Genomic DNA, 18,728 nt, shown 5'->3' with positions numbered 1-18,728 from the left:
ATGTTAATCTACTCATACAAATTTCTCTTGTTTATCATCTTCATTCTCGTTTAAAAACTATGAATATTCTTATTACAAGTCAATTAAAATGCATGGAACCAAAAATGAATAGTTTATTTAACTTTCCAATGCTGTTGACATTTTATTACTTATTTTATTGCACTTAAATTTATAGATGAAAATTTAGTGAAATAAAAGTTTCGCATTGGATAGAGAGAGGGGCAATATAATAGTGGAATAGCAACACAGAATCCCCATCCTTCATGCGGACTTATAACTATAAATCCCCTCCATTGAAGCATCATAGCTTTTCTCAGCAGCAGCCATGAGTTATCTTAAGAAGCTAAGATCCAAGAGATATTTCATTACTGTCTATATACCTGTGAACATCAAACGTGTATGAAATAACTGAGGATAAAAAAGATGTCTAAATAAACAAAGTTGATTTATTTCATGAGTAATTCAAGTTTTAATAGAAAAAAATCGTTTTCAACTAGATAATTATAAAATGAATGAACAAGTGAAAGTGATGCAAATTGACGAAAGAAATATTACTGTTGACCATTTAATTAATTATATCTAGTCGATTTATTTTTTAAAATTGAATAAATTAAAACCAGATTGTTTAATATAAAAAATTTATCTTTTTACCCAGACAGTTTGTGGTAGCAGTGGGAAAGTAAAAATTGAATATGTTTTTAAAATATCATGAATCATTTTCAAAAGGTATGATGGTTAAACAATGTGTATTTGTTCTATTGATTATAAGCAACGCTCAGGTGACATGTGTAAATAGTAGTAGTAAAAGCTGAGAACGGGTAAAAAGGTTGAAATACCAGTTTTCTGTTATTACACCCTTAAGACACACATATAAACACAAGTGTCTCTGTGCGGAAAAAGTATAAGAATGCCACGAAGTTCAAGATCACTTCAACCAATTGAGGAATCAAACTCTGCTAAGTCAAGTAAGTAAATAGATTTAAATTTATTTAACATTCAGTTTGTTAGTTTATCTCTTGACGTAGAAAGTAAGCAGAGTAATAGCAAGATCTATAATAATTTTGCATGCAATCTTTCTTAATTATGAAATTTGGTTTAATTACCTCCGGTTTCAAGTATTTACAGTTATTTATAATGTATGTAAATATATCACTTTCTCCTTTGTTTTTACGTAAGCAAATTAATTATCGAGAAATTGATGTAAACTTTTTTTTATCCATGATTACTCGTGCAAATCTTACCGCTTCATTCAACTATAACTACTTGAAAAACAAATAGTTCTATAGTTTTATTTTATACAGTATTTTTTTGAGTTTATAGCAGGAATTTTTATCTTCATTTGAATAAATATTTTAAATTTAGAATTAAAAAAAAACTACTTATATACATGATGGGAAAGTAGATTTTACCGTTAAGCATCTAAAGTAGTCTGATATGAAGAAAAAAAAGTTGATTTGACATCTCCTTTCAATTTCTTCCAATTGAATATTTCATCAATTTCATATTAGTTTATTTGTATCAATTATCCAATATCACCATCATCAATTTAGCACAAGTATAATGAATTGTACTTGAAATGTTAATCATCATTATGGTCACAGTAGTCGGATATAACACTACTATATTATTATAAAATGAACATGCAGAAATTTTTTTTCTGATTCGTCAATCACACACAAGTTCGAATGCCAGATGGTACTCATCATGAGAGAAGAGCAATAGCGTATGTATCTCTTTAAAATGAGTTATAACTACCTTATGCTCTTAACTCTGCTTGAAAGGTATATTTTACTTACACACATTACAATAGTAATGTTATCTTATTATATTGAAATATTTCTTCGTTCAGAATACAAATGAAATAATTTTCTATAAAATACTTGGACATTTATAAATTAACGTTTATAACGGATCAATTTGTCATAGCTAACTTCATCATTGAAGTCCTAGACACTAGGATTTGGTCTTTTACTTAGATAACATTGCTTTTAAGAAATTTACAAAATGATAAATGGTATCAAAACGATATTCATCAGAGAAATAGCATAAATATATATATTTCATGTGAATCTAAGTAGCGTAAATAATGATCATTATACTCGAGTGTTCATTTGCAATTAATTAATTTAATTTTTGTGCTGTCTTTAAGTGTTATTATCAAAGCACTTGACTATTAATCAAGCATATGTTTCTCATAGCACAGCTGTTTAAAATTTTATTTCCAATCAAATCTTTTAATCAACATCCTAAGATAATGGCATCTTGGACAAGTGAAAAGAAGATTAATTTAAAATTTTCTTTATTGAATTTATGGATAACTTATTCATCATTAATTATTTTAAAATGATGACCTTAATAGCATGCTAGCCTAATAAATTTCAGTCATAATTTGAAAATAAATAAAAATAGACTTTTGTAAAAGGAAGTGATAAAATATTCAAGTCTTTCCAAAAGACTTTGGACATTCAGATCACGAACGCGAACTAAATCCATTTTATCAACATTATTGTTCACTACTACTTCATTTTCTGCATTATTTCCGTGAAACTACACCAGGAAACAGTCTTCTGCCAATCTAATCGAGACTCAATTGGCGTGAACATCAAGTTTTTTATAACTCTAATAATAATCAAGATATTTCATTTTAAACTTAATATTTTGAATACCTAAAGTGTGAATGAAAACTCACGTAACAAATTCCAGTTAACTTTGACAATACGTGACTTCCCGTGACATTGTTAAGTCTAATTGAAAATGGTTGCCAAACTAGCGGCATTTCTTCTTGGTGCAGTTGTTATTGACAGTGACAATCAGAACAAGTCGTCCAGTTTATCTTGTAATGCGTTATCGTTATTACCTGAATCAAATATAAGAGACCGACCTGGGTGGATTAATTCTGCAATCAAGGAGTCGAATTATACAGTTTTTGATGAAAAGTATGAGACACCAACAGATGGAGATAAACTAAAAAAAGGTTCAATTGCAATAAATGCAGTTAGAGTGGCAGAAGTAGAACCATTAGACGAACCTTTGTACAGTGTGGTTGAAAAACCAAAGTTTACTGAAAAAAATAAAAAGCTACAAGACCAAAGTAAATCCAGTTTTAATTGGGAACAAACTAAAGTGTCCAAGTGGTTGGCAGTTTATCCAAAAATTGTAGAAGAGACATCAACTATGGATAGAAATATGCAGCCTGAAAAAGTAGAAAACTCTTGGAATGATCCTGTTTCTGTACCTCGAGGTATTGTTGGAGTAGTTGGACCTTACAGTAAAATTTATAAAAATTCAGCAAAAGAATGTGAGTACGTGAATGACATGGATGATTACACTGGAGATGATATGATGTCTACAGTAGTTGATTCAATCAGTCAAGTTGGTACTTTCCAAAGAAATAAAGACGTTGATGAAGTTATAAAACAGGAGATCCATCAACGACCGAAATGGACAATTCATCTTTTAGATGATAATGAGAAAAAATTAGAAGAATTTGATGAAAGGGAAGATAATCCAAGTCATTGTGAAGAGAATAAATTACCAGGCTATTCAATCAAAGATGAGAATAATTGCTATGAAGAAAAGGGTAAGATTAGAATAGCTTATTTTTCTGATAGTTCAAGCCACATCATATAAATGAGTCATTTTATAGTCATATGTGCATTTTATTAGTTTAAAAAACATCTGTTTTACTTGAAAAAAAAATTTTTCTTCATTTATACGGTCCACTCTTACGGTACTATGATACAAGTAAGAACCATCACTACTCCAAGAGCAATAAAAAAGGTACAAGAACCGGTAGAAAAGTATGCGTTATGCATACAAGACACTTTGACATACTGATGAAATATTGCTAGACTGGTAGATAGTTATACTGATGATTGGTTGTGCATACAAAGTAGATTTATCATATCACGAATAGTCATTTTCATTTATAATATATTATTTATTGAAAACATTACATCTAATCATAAATATATGATCAGATAAAATGTCTTAATCATTAAACATACTGACTATTCATAAAATAGTATCAATTTGTCACTAACAATCGCTAAATGATGTTATTATTACTTCACATATAATTTAATTTGATGATTAAGGCTAAATATTTTTATTTGAAACTTAAATTTTAGGGAAAGTCACGTTCTATTTACAACTCATCATGGCATTCGATAGAAGACAATCACCTGACCTAGATTAATGCTTTACATCAGTTTTTAATATAAATTGTGACGCTTTTGCTTCTCTAAATTGAATGAATGTTAATTTACAAAATAATATTTTCTATGTTGGAGTAAAATCCAATATCATTGAATGGAATTTTAAAAGTAAATAAAATAAATGTGATATTAAATTTTAATTAGATTATAACTGTTTGATTTAAATCAAGTGCTAATGTGAAACGTTATTTTAAATTCTAGTCACTTACATTTTTCTTACATTATATTGTATTCCGTTATATCATCTCTGCCGTTACATAGTAAAGTAGATTTTGTGTCGTTAGCCACCACGAATGATGATGGTCCAATGATGATGTCCATTTGGAGCGCTGTCTTGTTGTTACATTACTTTCCTCCTCCTCATCTTGTTCTTGACATTCTTTAAATTTACAGTTGGAAAATAATTTATTTTAAAGAAGAGCATTTATATGTTTATAGGTATACTTAAAAATATTCGAACTAGATGAAAACATTATTTAAAATTATTATTTACATATAATCTTGAAAACAGAATCCCTAAATATTTTGATGCTTATTTTAATTATTGAAGAATTTAATTATGAAAAAAAGTGTGAAGCAATTTGATTGAAAGGTATTTTTACTTTTATTATAAAAGTATTTATGTTTAAATTATTCCATCAGTCACATCAATAATATCTGAAAGAGTTTGTGTAATATATTACAATGTATCATTTTCTTGCTTTTTTCTTGCATATTACTTATAAATATTACATGCTCATTATCACACAATTATCATATTAAATTAGTATTTAATATTCCACAAAATTATTTACTGGATTCAACATTTTTCTTTTTTTTAATTAAATGAGACATCCAATGAATATTAATTCAGTTCCTCTTAATAAATTTTATTTTATATTTACACCTTTAAAATTTTAACTTTTGCTTATTTTATGCATTTTTAAAAGAGAAAAATCGCTACCGCATAAAAGCACTCAACCGATACACTCTCGCACTTGCTGCATCAATTTCACGGATTCGTGGGCATCATATTTTATTCCAATGTATATAATAGTACGTCTTGAGTAGATCATGCGAATGTTACGAAAGCTAGAAAAGAATGTAAGTTATTGAGAATAAGAGATTGAGAGAGAAAGAAAAATAAAAAATTACTTTATATCTTGATCTTTGCATTAGTTTTCTTGCTCTAAAAACTTGATAGTAAATGATTGGTTATATTTTTTTATAAGATTAATAAATTAGAACTTGAAATATTTCTAACAATTAGCAGAAATAAGTAAAAGTAAAAATGATTATTTATCGTTATATTTTTTCAATTAAAGTCATGAAAAATTGGCTTTAAAAAATCGGTTTCTTCTGGTTTTTGTTGTAAAACAAGAAGGTTTTAACGTTTTATTTTTAAGTAATTTTTTTTTTAATACACTAAAATATTAATTAACATGATTTATTTTACAGCAAACAACGAGCCTCATGATAAAGATAGTTTAAATGAAACCGGAAGCACAGCAGGAGGTGTTACAGCAGAGGGAAACCAGCCTGAAAGTTCTAATAGAAATGAAAGAGTAAGAAACGGAAGCAGTGAACCGGAAGTAACAGCTACAAGTGAAAAACCCATTTCTACTTCTGTACCACCTAGATCACTTGTCTCAAGGATTCTTGCTAGAACTAAATCTCCCGATGATCTTCTAGATCATTCAGAACCTTAGTAAGTAAAGTTTCACTGAATAAATATGGCAATCAATGTTAATATTAATAATGAACACTATTTTTTAGCTCGCAATTATGGATTGTTTTGTCAAACGTTTATGGAGAACTTATTATAATTCTTATGCTGGCACTATGTCTAGCAGAAGTAATAGATACTCCAGTACCACTTTTAAGTCTTCAGGTAAAAATAATTTTCAAAATAAAAAATAATGCTTCAGTATTTTCTTAAACTGTAGAAAATTACTTTACAATTGTAAATTACTCATATTATTCTATTCGAGTAGTTGATTTTGATACAGCAATCGTTGAAAAGGGTTCGAAGAAATAGCCTACGGTTGATGCCGTCTATCTACTCACTCGATCGCATCATACGATTTCTAATTCGCTTATGCTCTTATAGAAAAGTGAAATCACGATCTGTTCAAAAGTAATTTAACAAAGTTGGTGCCACTAATCACAAATTTAAACCGGAAATTCCGTTGAAATTTACCAGTCATTATTGAATTTTTTTTCACTTTAAATTGAAATAACATGGGTTATTTATAAATAAATAATCAATTTTACAGAGAAACTATTATTTACTAAATAATCAATTTCTTTCAGAGCGTTTTCTTAATGTATCTTTACGTCGGCAGTATTGTTGTCATCATAAGTATTTATCTTTGGGTCCTTGTTGATAGCTGTTCAAGTCTATCAAGTCGAGATGATATTGAAATTGGTGGTGTCTCATCATCATTAACTAGATTTGGTTCACTTAAAAGAGCACACATTTCTAGAACTAAAACTGCTCCGACTAGTTTTTATATTCGAATTGGAGCACTGTGTAAGTTTTTTATTATTATTCACATAATAATGAATTAACAATAATTTTATTTCACTTATATGATTTCTAAAAAATAAATTTCAGTGTTCGGCCTTGCAACTCTCGTTTTTAATGGTCTAGAAATGGCAATGCATTCTATGATGCAAGGATCTGAATGTCTTAATGATATAGTTTTTGTTCATCCTGTACTTCATGGGATGTTCACATTTCTGCAAATGCATTTTCTTTTTGTAAATTCACAAGTAAGTAAATTATATGTTTCTTAATTAATAAGTCGGATATTAATTTTCTAATTTATGAAAATTAATTTTTCCTTAAAATAAATTTTAGGTATTAGTAGAGCGTTTTGGATTAGCAGCAAGATTTGGTTTTATTCATTTAGCTGCTACTAATATTGCAGTTTGGGCTCGTCTTATCATTTGGGATTCCGCTCAAGAGTGGACATATTTCATTCATTTAAGCAATCAGAAAGAAAATGAGCTATTATCATCTTCATTACATCAACAAGAATCAAATCCTGAATCTACTACTGTCATACGAGTAACTCGAGATACTATAGGTATGAAAATAATAAATTTAATAAACACCTAGTTAATTTATTAACAATTATTTCGATATTACAGAAAGTTCAACAGAATATTTGAGAAAATACCAGCCTATTTCAGATGAAAAAATAGCTCAAATAATAACTCTCCAAGAATGCTTTAACACTAATACTCTCGGACAATTATGGACATCTAGCATATCATTTCTCTACCCATTTATCGTTCAGTTCAGGTAATTATTTCAACTCTATCAAGGTTTTTTATTAACAACATTACAATCATCTTTTTTTTTAGTCTGATAGCAGCAGCTGTAACATTTGTAATGGGTCAAAATGTTGGTAGAAATCGTTTTTCACATAAACAAAAATTTCACAGCGTGAAAGACTTTGCTGCCGGACATCCAAAAGTAGGTTGCGATGGTGCTAGTAAAGGCTTATTTCTTGGAATTCTCAGCATGACCGCAGGAATTGTAGTGATTCTTATTTTTCTTGTTGTCCGTGAAGATGAAAATTTTCCACCAGCTACATTATCATGGTTGACGTGTGGTACATTAATTGGAATATTAGCATTAAGTACAATTATGACAATCAGTGGATTAATTCAAGTGAAACAAATGTCTGTGGTTTCCCGATCGCTATCATCATTGGACAATATTTTATCTAATGTTGCCCTGTTTGGTGTTCAACTCCATTCCATTTTTACTGCAGTTGTTTGTGCTTGTTTTTTAGCGACGGTTGATACCAGTAATGAACTTGATACTCGAGGTCGGCATGTAATGCTTTTAACAGCTTCCCTACTTCAACTTATACAATGTTTTGCTCAAAGTACTTTAATAGCTGAGGCTTCAAAACGATCGTGCATTACGAGATGTCAAATAATGACAAAGCCAGCACGACAAGTTGTTACATTCCTTCTTTTTAGTAATGCAGTTCTATGGGCTTTTGATACTGTAGTTACACAAAATTGGATATCTCAAGAACTTCAATTAAGATTCTTTGGTGTATTAGCTTGGGGAATTGTTTCTAGAATCTGTGTACCATTATTAGTATTCTACAGATTTCACAGTTGTGTATTACTGCTTGAGATTTGGACTAAATGTTACAAAAATTTGAGGATTGATTTACCACTTAACTGACAACGGGACTTGCGAAATCAAAATTTGTGAGTATTGAATCATAAATTAAATAAATCTATAAAAAATATTATTATAATAAAATAAATGCAATTTTTTTATGATTTCAGAGTATATTCAAAATCTCCAAAGTTTAAACATCATCGTAAGAAAGAAAAAAAGACCGTAGTATTGAATCTATGTAATGAAGATCACACTACTGCTACTACTGCCCACCGACAAATAATGTCAAATGATATTGTCTGCAATCCCAACGCTTTAATCACTAATGATTTTTATCCCTCAGTTCACCCGTATATAGACAGTGAAAGTTGGTTATATTTGCAAAATAATTCAACAGTTAGTGGGATTAATCCTCTGAGAAGTGTTTCCAATTTTGACAATTATCATCATCATCATCATCACCACCATTGCTTTAATAATTATCGGTATCAAACTGCGAATAATTTTGGTGAATTTTCACACAATATTAGTTGTACTAATGAGGACAATATTGATTCGTATATCAGAATAATGATTGCAAATAATTATGACCAAGATAACGGCAATACTTGTGGGAATGAGATGAGGTGTAAAACACCAACTTTCAGAAAAGTGCCATGGCACCCAAATTTACACATGCTTAATACCAGACAAATGTAATTGTTGTAATATTCAATAATTAATATAGAGCAATATTTTTTTAAACGTACAATTTAAGCTTTACTTAATACTACTTAAATGTACAGATAAATAATGTAATACTCAAATTTTATAACTCTAGAAAATGTGTTAAAACAACTATTTATGGGTCACAAGATACAACGGGTAAATAATATTTTCCGTTTTTATGTAACTATTTTGTATATATTATATTTTATTTTTTGTTAATATTATTAAAAATAAAAAAGTATTTGACTAAATAATTAAGCAATCAAAAACGTTGATTTATAAATAAAAAATAAAAATCGCTGTTGTTATATGATTGGTTTATTATTCAACCTTTTTTTATACATTTTGAAATATAAAGAACTTTTGCTACAGTAGTTTTTAAAACTCTGTAAATGCCTGAATGTATTTTATAGCGTAACAAGCTACTTGAATTTTAAATATTGTAACGTAAATATATGTTTTTTAAATGCAAAATGAGTAAAAATGTTATACAGAAGTATAATTAAAATTAGAAACCATATAGTTAATTTCTCCATACCTCTAGATACATTAAAATATTTGTCAACACTGTATCATTACTGCTACAACTATGTTAGTGGCATGGCAGTGTGGACGAAGTATTTATGTATGAAATTATAATATTCAATCAAGACCAACATCATCACCACCACTTGTTGGTGGAGTTGAAGTATTTGTGGCACCAGGGAAAAATCCAGGCATACCACCTGCCATACCACCACCACCACCAACGAATTTCGATAAAACTTTATTTACCAAATTCATTATCTTGGGATTCTTCTGATATTTGAAAATATTAGCTGAATTTGATGAAATGTCCATAAAAGCTGCCGATACTTCAGGATCCTTTTATAATTAAAAAAGAAAGTTAAATTTCCATATCATTTCGCTATTGTCAAGCGTATGAATAATTTACCTGGAAAGCCTCTGCAACTTCTGGATCCTTTAGATATTGGTAGAAATCACTGATAAAAGGTTTATTACCACTGGCACCTTCGGTGAATGGAGTACTTTGAGAGCTGGATTGTTCATGAGCTTTGCTAGCTTCTTTTTGAGCCTTTTTCAATGCTTCTTCACGTTGTTTTGCAGCTTTTTCTACCATCTTACGCTGCATCTTTCTTTTGTGTTCTTCTATTTTACGAGCCTGAAATAAGAAAAATTATAAATGAATTATTGAACACACTGGAATTGACAAAATATTTTATTAATAAGACGAATAATTTTTCACAAAGATTGACGGTCAACGACTGAAATACACAACTATGATGTCATTAGTTATCCTCAAATGTTACTTTTAGTGAATGTTATTGCCAAAAATTTCAAACGATAACATCCAAAGGTACTACAATATAAATAAGTATTTTTATTTCTTTTATTGTCATGTTGGTAAGTGTTGTAAGAATATTTTCGGGTTGTATTTAAAAGTGAGGAATTTAGTCATCAGACGCTGAAAATGATTCGGCGCGTTCATCAAGGCAATTCACTCGGTCAGGGGTCGATGCAAAATAGTCAAAAGTAGAAATATCGAAGGGGGTCGACGAGAGAGGGGTGAATTTGTGCATGAGGGGCCACCATATACGGTGACGGCCCGGACACATCTAAATATAAAGGCGCTCAGCGTCGAGATCGGCTCCACTGTAAAAGTGTAAAACATATTACTGTACGGAAAACCTTGTCCCCAGAGACATTTCATCTATATTTTATAGTCACTCGTACCAGTACTCTTTGCAACATTCTTTTCTATGTTACATTATATTTCCTAGAGTTCTTTGACTTTTCTTTCTGCTGATGATGTTGATGACAAATCGTATTGCCTTGTAAGTTTTCATATAGAATCCAACTAAAATTATTAATAGATCATTTTTACAATCTTCTGTGACGTAAATAATTAAATAATAGACTAACTCTATTGGCCTACGTAATATGTATCATAAGAAATTTGTAAGCAGCCAAAAACATAAACCAACTCAGACCTTTCTGATATAAAAAATTTTATATGACGACATTTTAATTGTTTTCAACTTCTATTATTACTATAGTCAAGCTATTTTGGTTTTATGTTAAAAAAAAACTGTCTCACAGATAAAATTGTTGACAGATACCGGCTGTCAGAAAGATGCTGTTAGAAAAATTAGGCCATGTTATTTTTAAATTTATAAACAGTTGCACTTTTATAAGTTTATGTAATTGGTATCCATTATCCATAACAATAGATATTTTTTTTAAAATAACAAATCTAAGTGTATGAATTAAAATTTTTCGAACATTTATTTGATTTATAAATAATTTAAAAATCTAGAGATTAAATAAATAAACAAGAATAAATTTAGAATACAATTTGAAAAATGAAAAAAAAATTTTAAATCGTGAATAGTAAGTAAAGAGAAGTAGAAGAACAAACGATTGCATTAGGCAGATTTAGTAAGAAGACAAGGAGAAGAGAAACAGAGTTGGTAAATATCTCAAAAGTGCGAGAGGGTTCTGCAGACGTTGCAGTTCAAGTCGACAGTAGATTATTGTGAGTGCGAGGTTGAACACGACTATCTCTAGTGTAAAGTGCGCCCTGTCCTCGACAGTCAGACCATTGCGTGTAGTGTGTTTAGTAGTAGTGAAACGACGACGGGATGACGGGCTCAGCACGTCTAAGGCCCGTTGTCATTGTGGGCCTTATACTTGCCCTTATAGCTGCTAATTCTTTTCAAGGTGAGTTGGTATCATTATCATTCCAATTCAACACCATAAATATATTTAATAAAAATAATTATTTCACCGATTTATCATCACAAAAAACTATCACTATTTTCCAAATCATCATATCTGATTAAATAGCTAAGTGATTACATGGAGTTCGCCTTGAGTTTAATTAAAAATTATTCATTTGAGATGGAATAAATTTTTTGAACATTTGCAATGTCAACATTGGATGAGATGTCGTCAAATTGACGTAAAGATGACGATTTACTGACGAAGGTCAATGTTATGTAAGGTTTGCTTTCTGATCATCTAATTTCGTGGCTAATAAATCACTATTTACAAATCTTTATTTCATTTTTTTGAAGCCAATTTTTTTTTTTTTTTTAAATCATTCTGCTATAGATGATGATATAATTTAAATTGTTTAAATATTTATTTGTCTATCTGATACATAAAATAATCTTCATTAAGATGAGCATTCACACATTTTATTGAAATTATTTTTGGATGTGTTTGTTAGAAAAATACCCAAGTCAATGAGGATATAAATAAATATCTGTGAGTTAATTGAATTGAAATAACAAAAATGTGCAATATAAAAATATACATAATTGAGGTAAACCTCAAGAAGAAGATGGCTTCTTCGTGTTACTAGTTATACATGTATACAAATATTTCTTATGCGTATGCTCTCGGCCCGTGAAACCGCCTACTCGGCTATCTAAACTTAGATGTTGAAGCACAAGCTTGCCAGTTAATTTGTAATTTATTCGAAACTTTTCTATCACTTTTGTTATTATCTTTCATTGATCTAAGCTATTAGATGTATCATAATATTGATATTCTATTCTATTTTTTTCTCTCTTGATGTTTGATAGATAATCATGTCAGCAGAAATTGAAATTTGTGTCATGTCCGTGATTAAGATCACTGTTAAAGTTCATTGAGATCCAACAAGTTGGTATTTTGACCAAAGCTTATGAGTCTGAGTCTTACAGAATTCTTGGCTGAGAGTGGTATGCGTCGCTAACATCAGGGTTACACATAGGTCAATTGTAAATTGGTCTACAACTGTTATTTGTTAAGCAATTGGTGAACAAACACCTGTCAGCAAGAAGCTATAGTATATATTATTTAACAAAAATTTCACCAGTAAGAGATAGATAAAAGTGGTAACTAGTAACAAGTAAATTGAGCTTATTTTACTAACATATGAGATTTACGTCACTTGGTGGTGGTAGTAATAGTAGGTCAGATATTTTGGTCAATCACAGATTTTAGACTTTTCTATTTATGTCTATAGTTTTACATACCTTTTTACATTTTTTCAATAAAAATTCTCTTTTTATTTATAATGAATATTAAAAAGATTAATTTATATTAGGTGTACAAGGTGAAAATGAAGAGGAAGAACTGCCTTCAGAGATCAAATGTAGACCTTACATTGAAAAAGCTTTAAAAGATCGTGATACAGGTAATAAATATTATGATAAATGGCATCGCTGAGAAGATCAATTGAATTTACAAATTTTTCTGCTAAGGGATTATTGATGGAGGCAGTAAAGAAGATGAAAATGGGCCTGAAAAAGTTGCTGAAGATGTTACTGTGAGTCAAGAAGAGGAAGGAGAATCGAAGGAACAGGATGACGAACAGGTAAATTTTTCTTTCATTTCTAAATTGGTTAAAAATAATCATCAATATAAAGATATTAATTTGATAATAGCATGAAGACGAAAGTCAAGAAAATGCCTCAGAAGAATCTGCCGAAAATAAACAAGACGTAACGACAGAGACTCTAGAGGAAGTTGATGACCAAGCGCAACAATCTGAAGAACAAAGTGAAACCAAATTAGAAGATCAATCAGCAGAAAATGTAAAAAGTGCAGAAGCAACTGATTCTAAGGAAGATCAAACTACTGAGGCTACTGAAATAGGTAACTAAAGAGATAATAATTATATTGATTTTTATTTAAATACAAGAATAAGTTTTCATCTTTTAAATATTATAGACACAGCCGAAACAATCGACGAAACCCACGAGAATGTTGATGCATCAACTGAAGCACAATCCGAAACAACTAAAGAAATTCAGGAAGATGACGAAACTCAATCGACCGAAACTGAAAAAGAAATGAGTAGACAAGAAGACGAAGAAGATGAAAAAAAAGACGACGACAAGGAGGAAACTGAAGAAGCTGAACAAGAAGCAACTGAAGCAGTTATAGCAGAAGAGGCAGATTCAGGTGAAAATACTGTTGAAGTAGCTGCACAATCAGTTGAAGAAGAGGGAGAAAAAGAAGTGAGTAATGAAGCTGAAGAAGCAGCTGTTGATCAAGTTGATTCGGAGAGTGAAGCTACAACGAAAGAAGATGATGGTAGTGTAGAAAAGACTGAGAATCTTGAAGTGGAAGAAAAGTCTACAGAACAGGCTACTGAATCAACAGAAACCCAAAACACTGCTGAAGTAAGTGGTGAAGAAAATGTAGATAAGGCTCACAGTGAAGAAGAACAAGTTAATACAGAGGAAGATAAACAAAGTACAGAGCAAGCTGATGAACCTGTTGAATCTAAAGAATCGGACACGGTATCTAGTGAGAAACCAATAGAATCTGAGGAAGCTCATGTGAGTGATGAGAAAGCTGCTAAAAGCATGGAAGATGCTACTCAAGAACAAGATGAAGCTACTGAAACAAGTAAAGAAGCTGAAAAAGAAGAGACTACAGAAGCAGAATCTGCAGAAAAATCAGGAGAAGGTAAAAAAATAGATATAATTATTAAAATAATATTGATATCCATTTTTGAAACTTTTTATTTTTGAAGGAGAAGAAGAAAAAGATTCTAAAGAAGTAACAGAACCAACTCCAGAAGAAGATTTAATTCAAGAAATTGAAATTCCAGAAAATCTGAGGCCTCGAGATCATGTGAATCAAATACTTAGATTAGATCAGGATAATGCAGAAAAAGAAGCAGCTATAGCTAAAGTTGCGGATATCGTTTTGAAAGAATTAAAAAGATTGTACGATACCGCTATCAAACCTTTAGAAACTCTTTACAAATATAGAGATTTGAGTAATAGACACTTTGGAGATCCTGAAATATTTTCAAAGCCGTTAGTACTATTTATGGGTCCTTGGAGTGGTGGAAAATCCTCTATCATTAATTATCTTCTTGATATTGAATACAAACAAACAGCATTAAGAACAGGTAAATAAATATCATTGAGAAAAATGGAATAAAAATTAATTAATGATAACTGATGCAGGTGCTGAACCATCACCAGCCTACTTTAATATTCTCATGCATGGAGAAGAAGAAGAGGTATTAGATGGTACTCAATTAGCAGCAGATTGGACTTTTTCAGGTCTTCAAAAATTTGGGCAAGGACTACTTGACCGTTTGAGAGGATTAAAACTTAATAACAAATTACTTGAAAAGGTATCAATTCGTTTGATGAAAAAATATTTTAAGATATATTACGACAACGAATTAATATTTATGATTTTTACAGATAAACATTGTAGAAATTCCAGGAATTTTAGAAATAAGAAAACAGGTTCAACGATTATTTCCTTTCAATGATGCCTGTCAATGGTTTATTGATAGAGCAGACATTATTTTCTTAGTTTATGATCCCTCTAAATTAGATGTCGGTCCAGAAACTGAAGCTATTTTAGATCAGCTCAAGGGAAGAGAATATCAGGTATGAACTTTATTACCTAGCAATAAACTTTGTTTGAAATTATTATTTTATATTCATATTTTTGTTTTAGACGAGAATAATTTTAAATAAAGCTGATCAAGTAAAACCAGAAGAGTTAATGAGAGTCCAAGGAGCTTTAATATGGAATATTTCACCATTAATGTCAAGTGCTGAACCACCAATTATGTATTCAACTTCACTTTGGTCAATGCCATATGAAGCTGGAGCACCTACTCGTCTTTTGTATGCTCAAGAGCGTGCTTTTCTTAGGGACTTACGGTCGGCAATCGACAAAAGAGTAGAACATAAAATTGCTAGTGCAAGAAGATTTGCTGTAAGTTGAATATTATTTTGAAGATAATTCATACTATGCATTTAACTTGAAAATAAATGAATTTCAGGTGAGAGTTCGTAATCATGCAAAGATGGTGGATTGCTACTTAACAACCTATTACAACCATAAATCGTTCTTCGGTAGCAAAAAGGAAATTAGTGATAGAATTATTGAAAATCCACAAGAGTATCATATTTATGAAGGATTAAGTACTTTAACCAACATTTCTCGCTATGACTTGCCAGATCCTGATGTCTACCGCGACTTTTTCCGTCTCAACAATCTCTACGAATTTCCATTACTTAGTTCAACTTGCACATATTTCCGTGGTTGCCCAATAAACAGACTCGATGTGGCCATTGCTTATGATCTCCCTGAATTAGTTGGTAAATATAAAAAATCTGTAGAAGCAGCAATACAGCAAGAAGAAAACCAGTCTGTAAGTTGAAGTATAATCATGAATGTACGAGAAATGACACACAAGAGCAAAGCTCTTATATAAATCGTCGAGTTTATCAACATCCAAATTATTCCAGCCTAAAAAACGTAAAATCATTTCTCGACGTGTCAACTTTTTGCGGTATGGAACTTGTTGATATTCTTGATGTTTTTCTTAAAGTTAATCATTTCCACGTTTTGCTGCAGGCAGCTAAGTGTGGAGATCTTCAATAGTAAAAAAATACGATCAGTATGTTCATGTTTTCTCATATTCCATTTAAAAGTTAAAAGAAGAGAAAAACTCTACTGTTCAATCTGCTCATTATGTATTGTTATTAATTTTGGTAGTTGATAGTGATTTGGAAGTTACTCCACCAACCATCTGTGATTACTTCCATAATTAATATCGCTCAAGAGCTCGTTTGACTTTTTCAATCAATTTAATATCTTATAGATAAAGTACTTATGTGTTTGTATGATGATACGAGGAATTTTGAACATTCTATGAATTATCATAGATGATTAATTAATTTTATCAAAATGTTTGTTTTTGCTATTATGTATATGCATTTTTGTAGCATATATTATTGCTATACACTAAAAGCCAAAAATAATGGCTACTATAGTTTAATAGTTTGCGTATTATCTCGTACACTTGTTTTCATGCATACATTGTAAAATATAAAATCCACTTATTGTCACTTTTCAATCATGATTTTTGTTTTTAATAATATAATATTATTACCATAAAAATCGTATTTATTTCATCATTATGAGATAATAATCTGTTTAGATTTTAAGTTCAATTTCTAGCATATTAGAAAAATAAATTTTTTTATGTGTTATAATAACATATTATTATTCTATTTAATATTGAAGCATAAAAATAATTTAAAAAACCATTGTTACTTACGTTTGGCGTTACTTCGCGAAGCCATTCATCTGCTTGCTCATCGAAATCAATTTTACAGGCCAGCCTTAAGTCTTGAGCAGCTTCTTCCCATTTGCCTAAAAGTTGATTTGCCCGTCCACGGAATTTATGAGCTGCTGCACTGTCAGGATTTAATTCAATTGCTCTGTTGCAATCACGAATACATGCATTAGGTTTATTTTGTAATAAAAAGATTTGTCCACGTTTGGCATAAAGAAGAGCAGCTTGTGGATTAAGTTTAATTGCTTCGGTGTAAAGTTGAATGGCCTTGGCATAATCTTTTTCAACAAATGCAGAAACTGCTTCCGACCTTTTACCTTGAGCTTCAGCAATAGCTTCTTCAGATGGTTCGAGAGTTAAATCTCCCATTTCCTGAGGAGGATCATTGTCAGGCTCTAAATAATAAATAAATATAAATCAAATTTATATTTCGTGATAATATTGAGAATATATTTATGAATAGTGGATAAATTCAATGATGTTACCAATTACTCCAGTATTATCCAATTCAAGTTCACTTTCTTCACTCTCTGGTTCTGATTCCACTGATTTTTCAGATTCCACTTCAGGATCAGGCTTTGTTTCTGCTTTAGGGGTAGTTTTAGGTCGTTTTTCAGGTATGTGACCACCAAAATGTTCAATAAATTCTTTTACAAAGCTTAGCTGAGGTGAGTTTAACATTTCTGGATTTTTCATGCTTTTCTCGAAAAACTCCCGCAAAACAGAGAGTTTTTCCTCTTCATAAGATGTCGACATTCTGTCAAATTTAAACATAAATAAGAATATGTTTTATTTTCTTTCATAATGAATTCTATTTTTTAAAATTTTCATTACTAAAACAAGCAAGCTACACAAATAGTAAACTGTCGAATTATTTTTTTTCGTAGCATGAATAATATCTTTTACCGGCTTTATGTATTTGTAAGTTATAATATACTTACGTGAAAAAGTTGGTTAGTTATTAGGGATAACTATCAATCGTTTGATAAATGCACAAATGAATGATTAAATTTCCTGTCTAATCTGTATGTTAATAATTAATAATTGGCAAAAAATTATACGCAGTAAGACGAAGAATTCGAAAGATACGTTTTAGAGTCGTATATTGTAAACAGGATAGGTTAATATTTATTAGCCAGCCAGATTCTACGAGTGTAAGAAAGAATTCTTGAATAAAACTGATAAAATGCAATATGTACAAAGAAAAATCTAGTTGTTTTTAAAATCGTAATTATACAACCATAAAAATGGCTCAATTTGCATTGAATTTTTCGCCATCAGTGATAATCACGACACCTATAAATAATAAAATGCAGGTTAGATTCGAGTCAGAAAATTTGATTTTTCACCGTGGCGTTGTGTGGCAGAAGGCAGAAGCTTGATATCAATTAGAACTCAGTAGATAACGAAGAACGCGTGCAAAAATAATAATTTTCCCGGATGCACTGCAAAAATCCTGTTGGTCCCATCCACTTACAGATATAAATGATTTTTCGTAAATTAATGGTAAACTAAAGCAGATAGAAAGCTGAAACTTGATGTATACAATCTTGGA

General features: G+C 30.4%; 3 protein-coding genes across 3 annotated transcripts; 2 read left to right on the top strand and 1 right to left on the bottom strand.

Moving 5' to 3' along the window:
- Positions 1-2,754: 2,754 nt before the first annotated feature.
- LOC118074836 (proton channel OtopLc-like) lies at positions 2,755-8,618 on the top strand. Its single transcript, XM_035096326.1, has 9 exons — positions 2,755-3,580; positions 5,655-5,904; positions 5,973-6,087; positions 6,510-6,729; positions 6,814-6,971; positions 7,060-7,288; positions 7,353-7,506; positions 7,569-8,435; positions 8,517-8,618. The coding sequence occupies exons 1-8, from the start codon at positions 2,755-2,757 to the stop codon at positions 8,407-8,409; spliced, it is 2,793 nt and encodes a 930-aa protein (XP_034952217.1). The 3' UTR covers positions 8,410-8,435; positions 8,517-8,618.
- A 754-nt stretch (positions 8,619-9,372) lies between these two features.
- Positions 9,373-18,480, bottom strand: LOC118074671 (putative protein FAM10A4). Its single transcript, XM_035096085.1, has 5 exons — positions 18,115-18,480; positions 17,659-17,930; positions 17,156-17,568; positions 9,992-10,219; positions 9,373-9,921 (listed from the first exon to the last, which is right to left on the bottom strand). Exons 2-5 carry the CDS (start codon positions 17,927-17,929, stop codon positions 9,700-9,702), a joined length of 1,134 nt encoding a protein of 377 aa, XP_034951976.1. The 5' UTR covers position 17,930; positions 18,115-18,480; the 3' UTR covers positions 9,373-9,699.
- Positions 11,500-16,495, top strand: LOC118074670 (sarcalumenin). The gene is made up of 10 exons (XM_035096084.1): positions 11,500-11,778; positions 13,154-13,243; positions 13,311-13,423; positions 13,494-13,704; positions 13,780-14,523; positions 14,591-14,974; positions 15,033-15,205; positions 15,279-15,470; positions 15,541-15,804; positions 15,872-16,495. Exons 1-10 carry the CDS (start codon positions 11,700-11,702, stop codon positions 16,250-16,252), a joined length of 2,631 nt encoding a protein of 876 aa, XP_034951975.1. The 5' UTR covers positions 11,500-11,699; the 3' UTR covers positions 16,253-16,495.
- Positions 18,481-18,728: the final 248 nt, after the last annotated feature.

Source organism: Chelonus insularis, unplaced genomic scaffold (assembly GCF_013357705.1).
Source record: "Chelonus insularis isolate UGA/USDA-ARS -01 unplaced genomic scaffold, ASM1335770v1 contig_139_pilon, whole genome shotgun sequence".
Lineage (NCBI taxonomy): Eukaryota > Metazoa > Arthropoda > Insecta > Hymenoptera > Braconidae > Chelonus > Chelonus insularis.
This window is presented reverse-complemented; position numbering and strand designations above follow the sequence as displayed.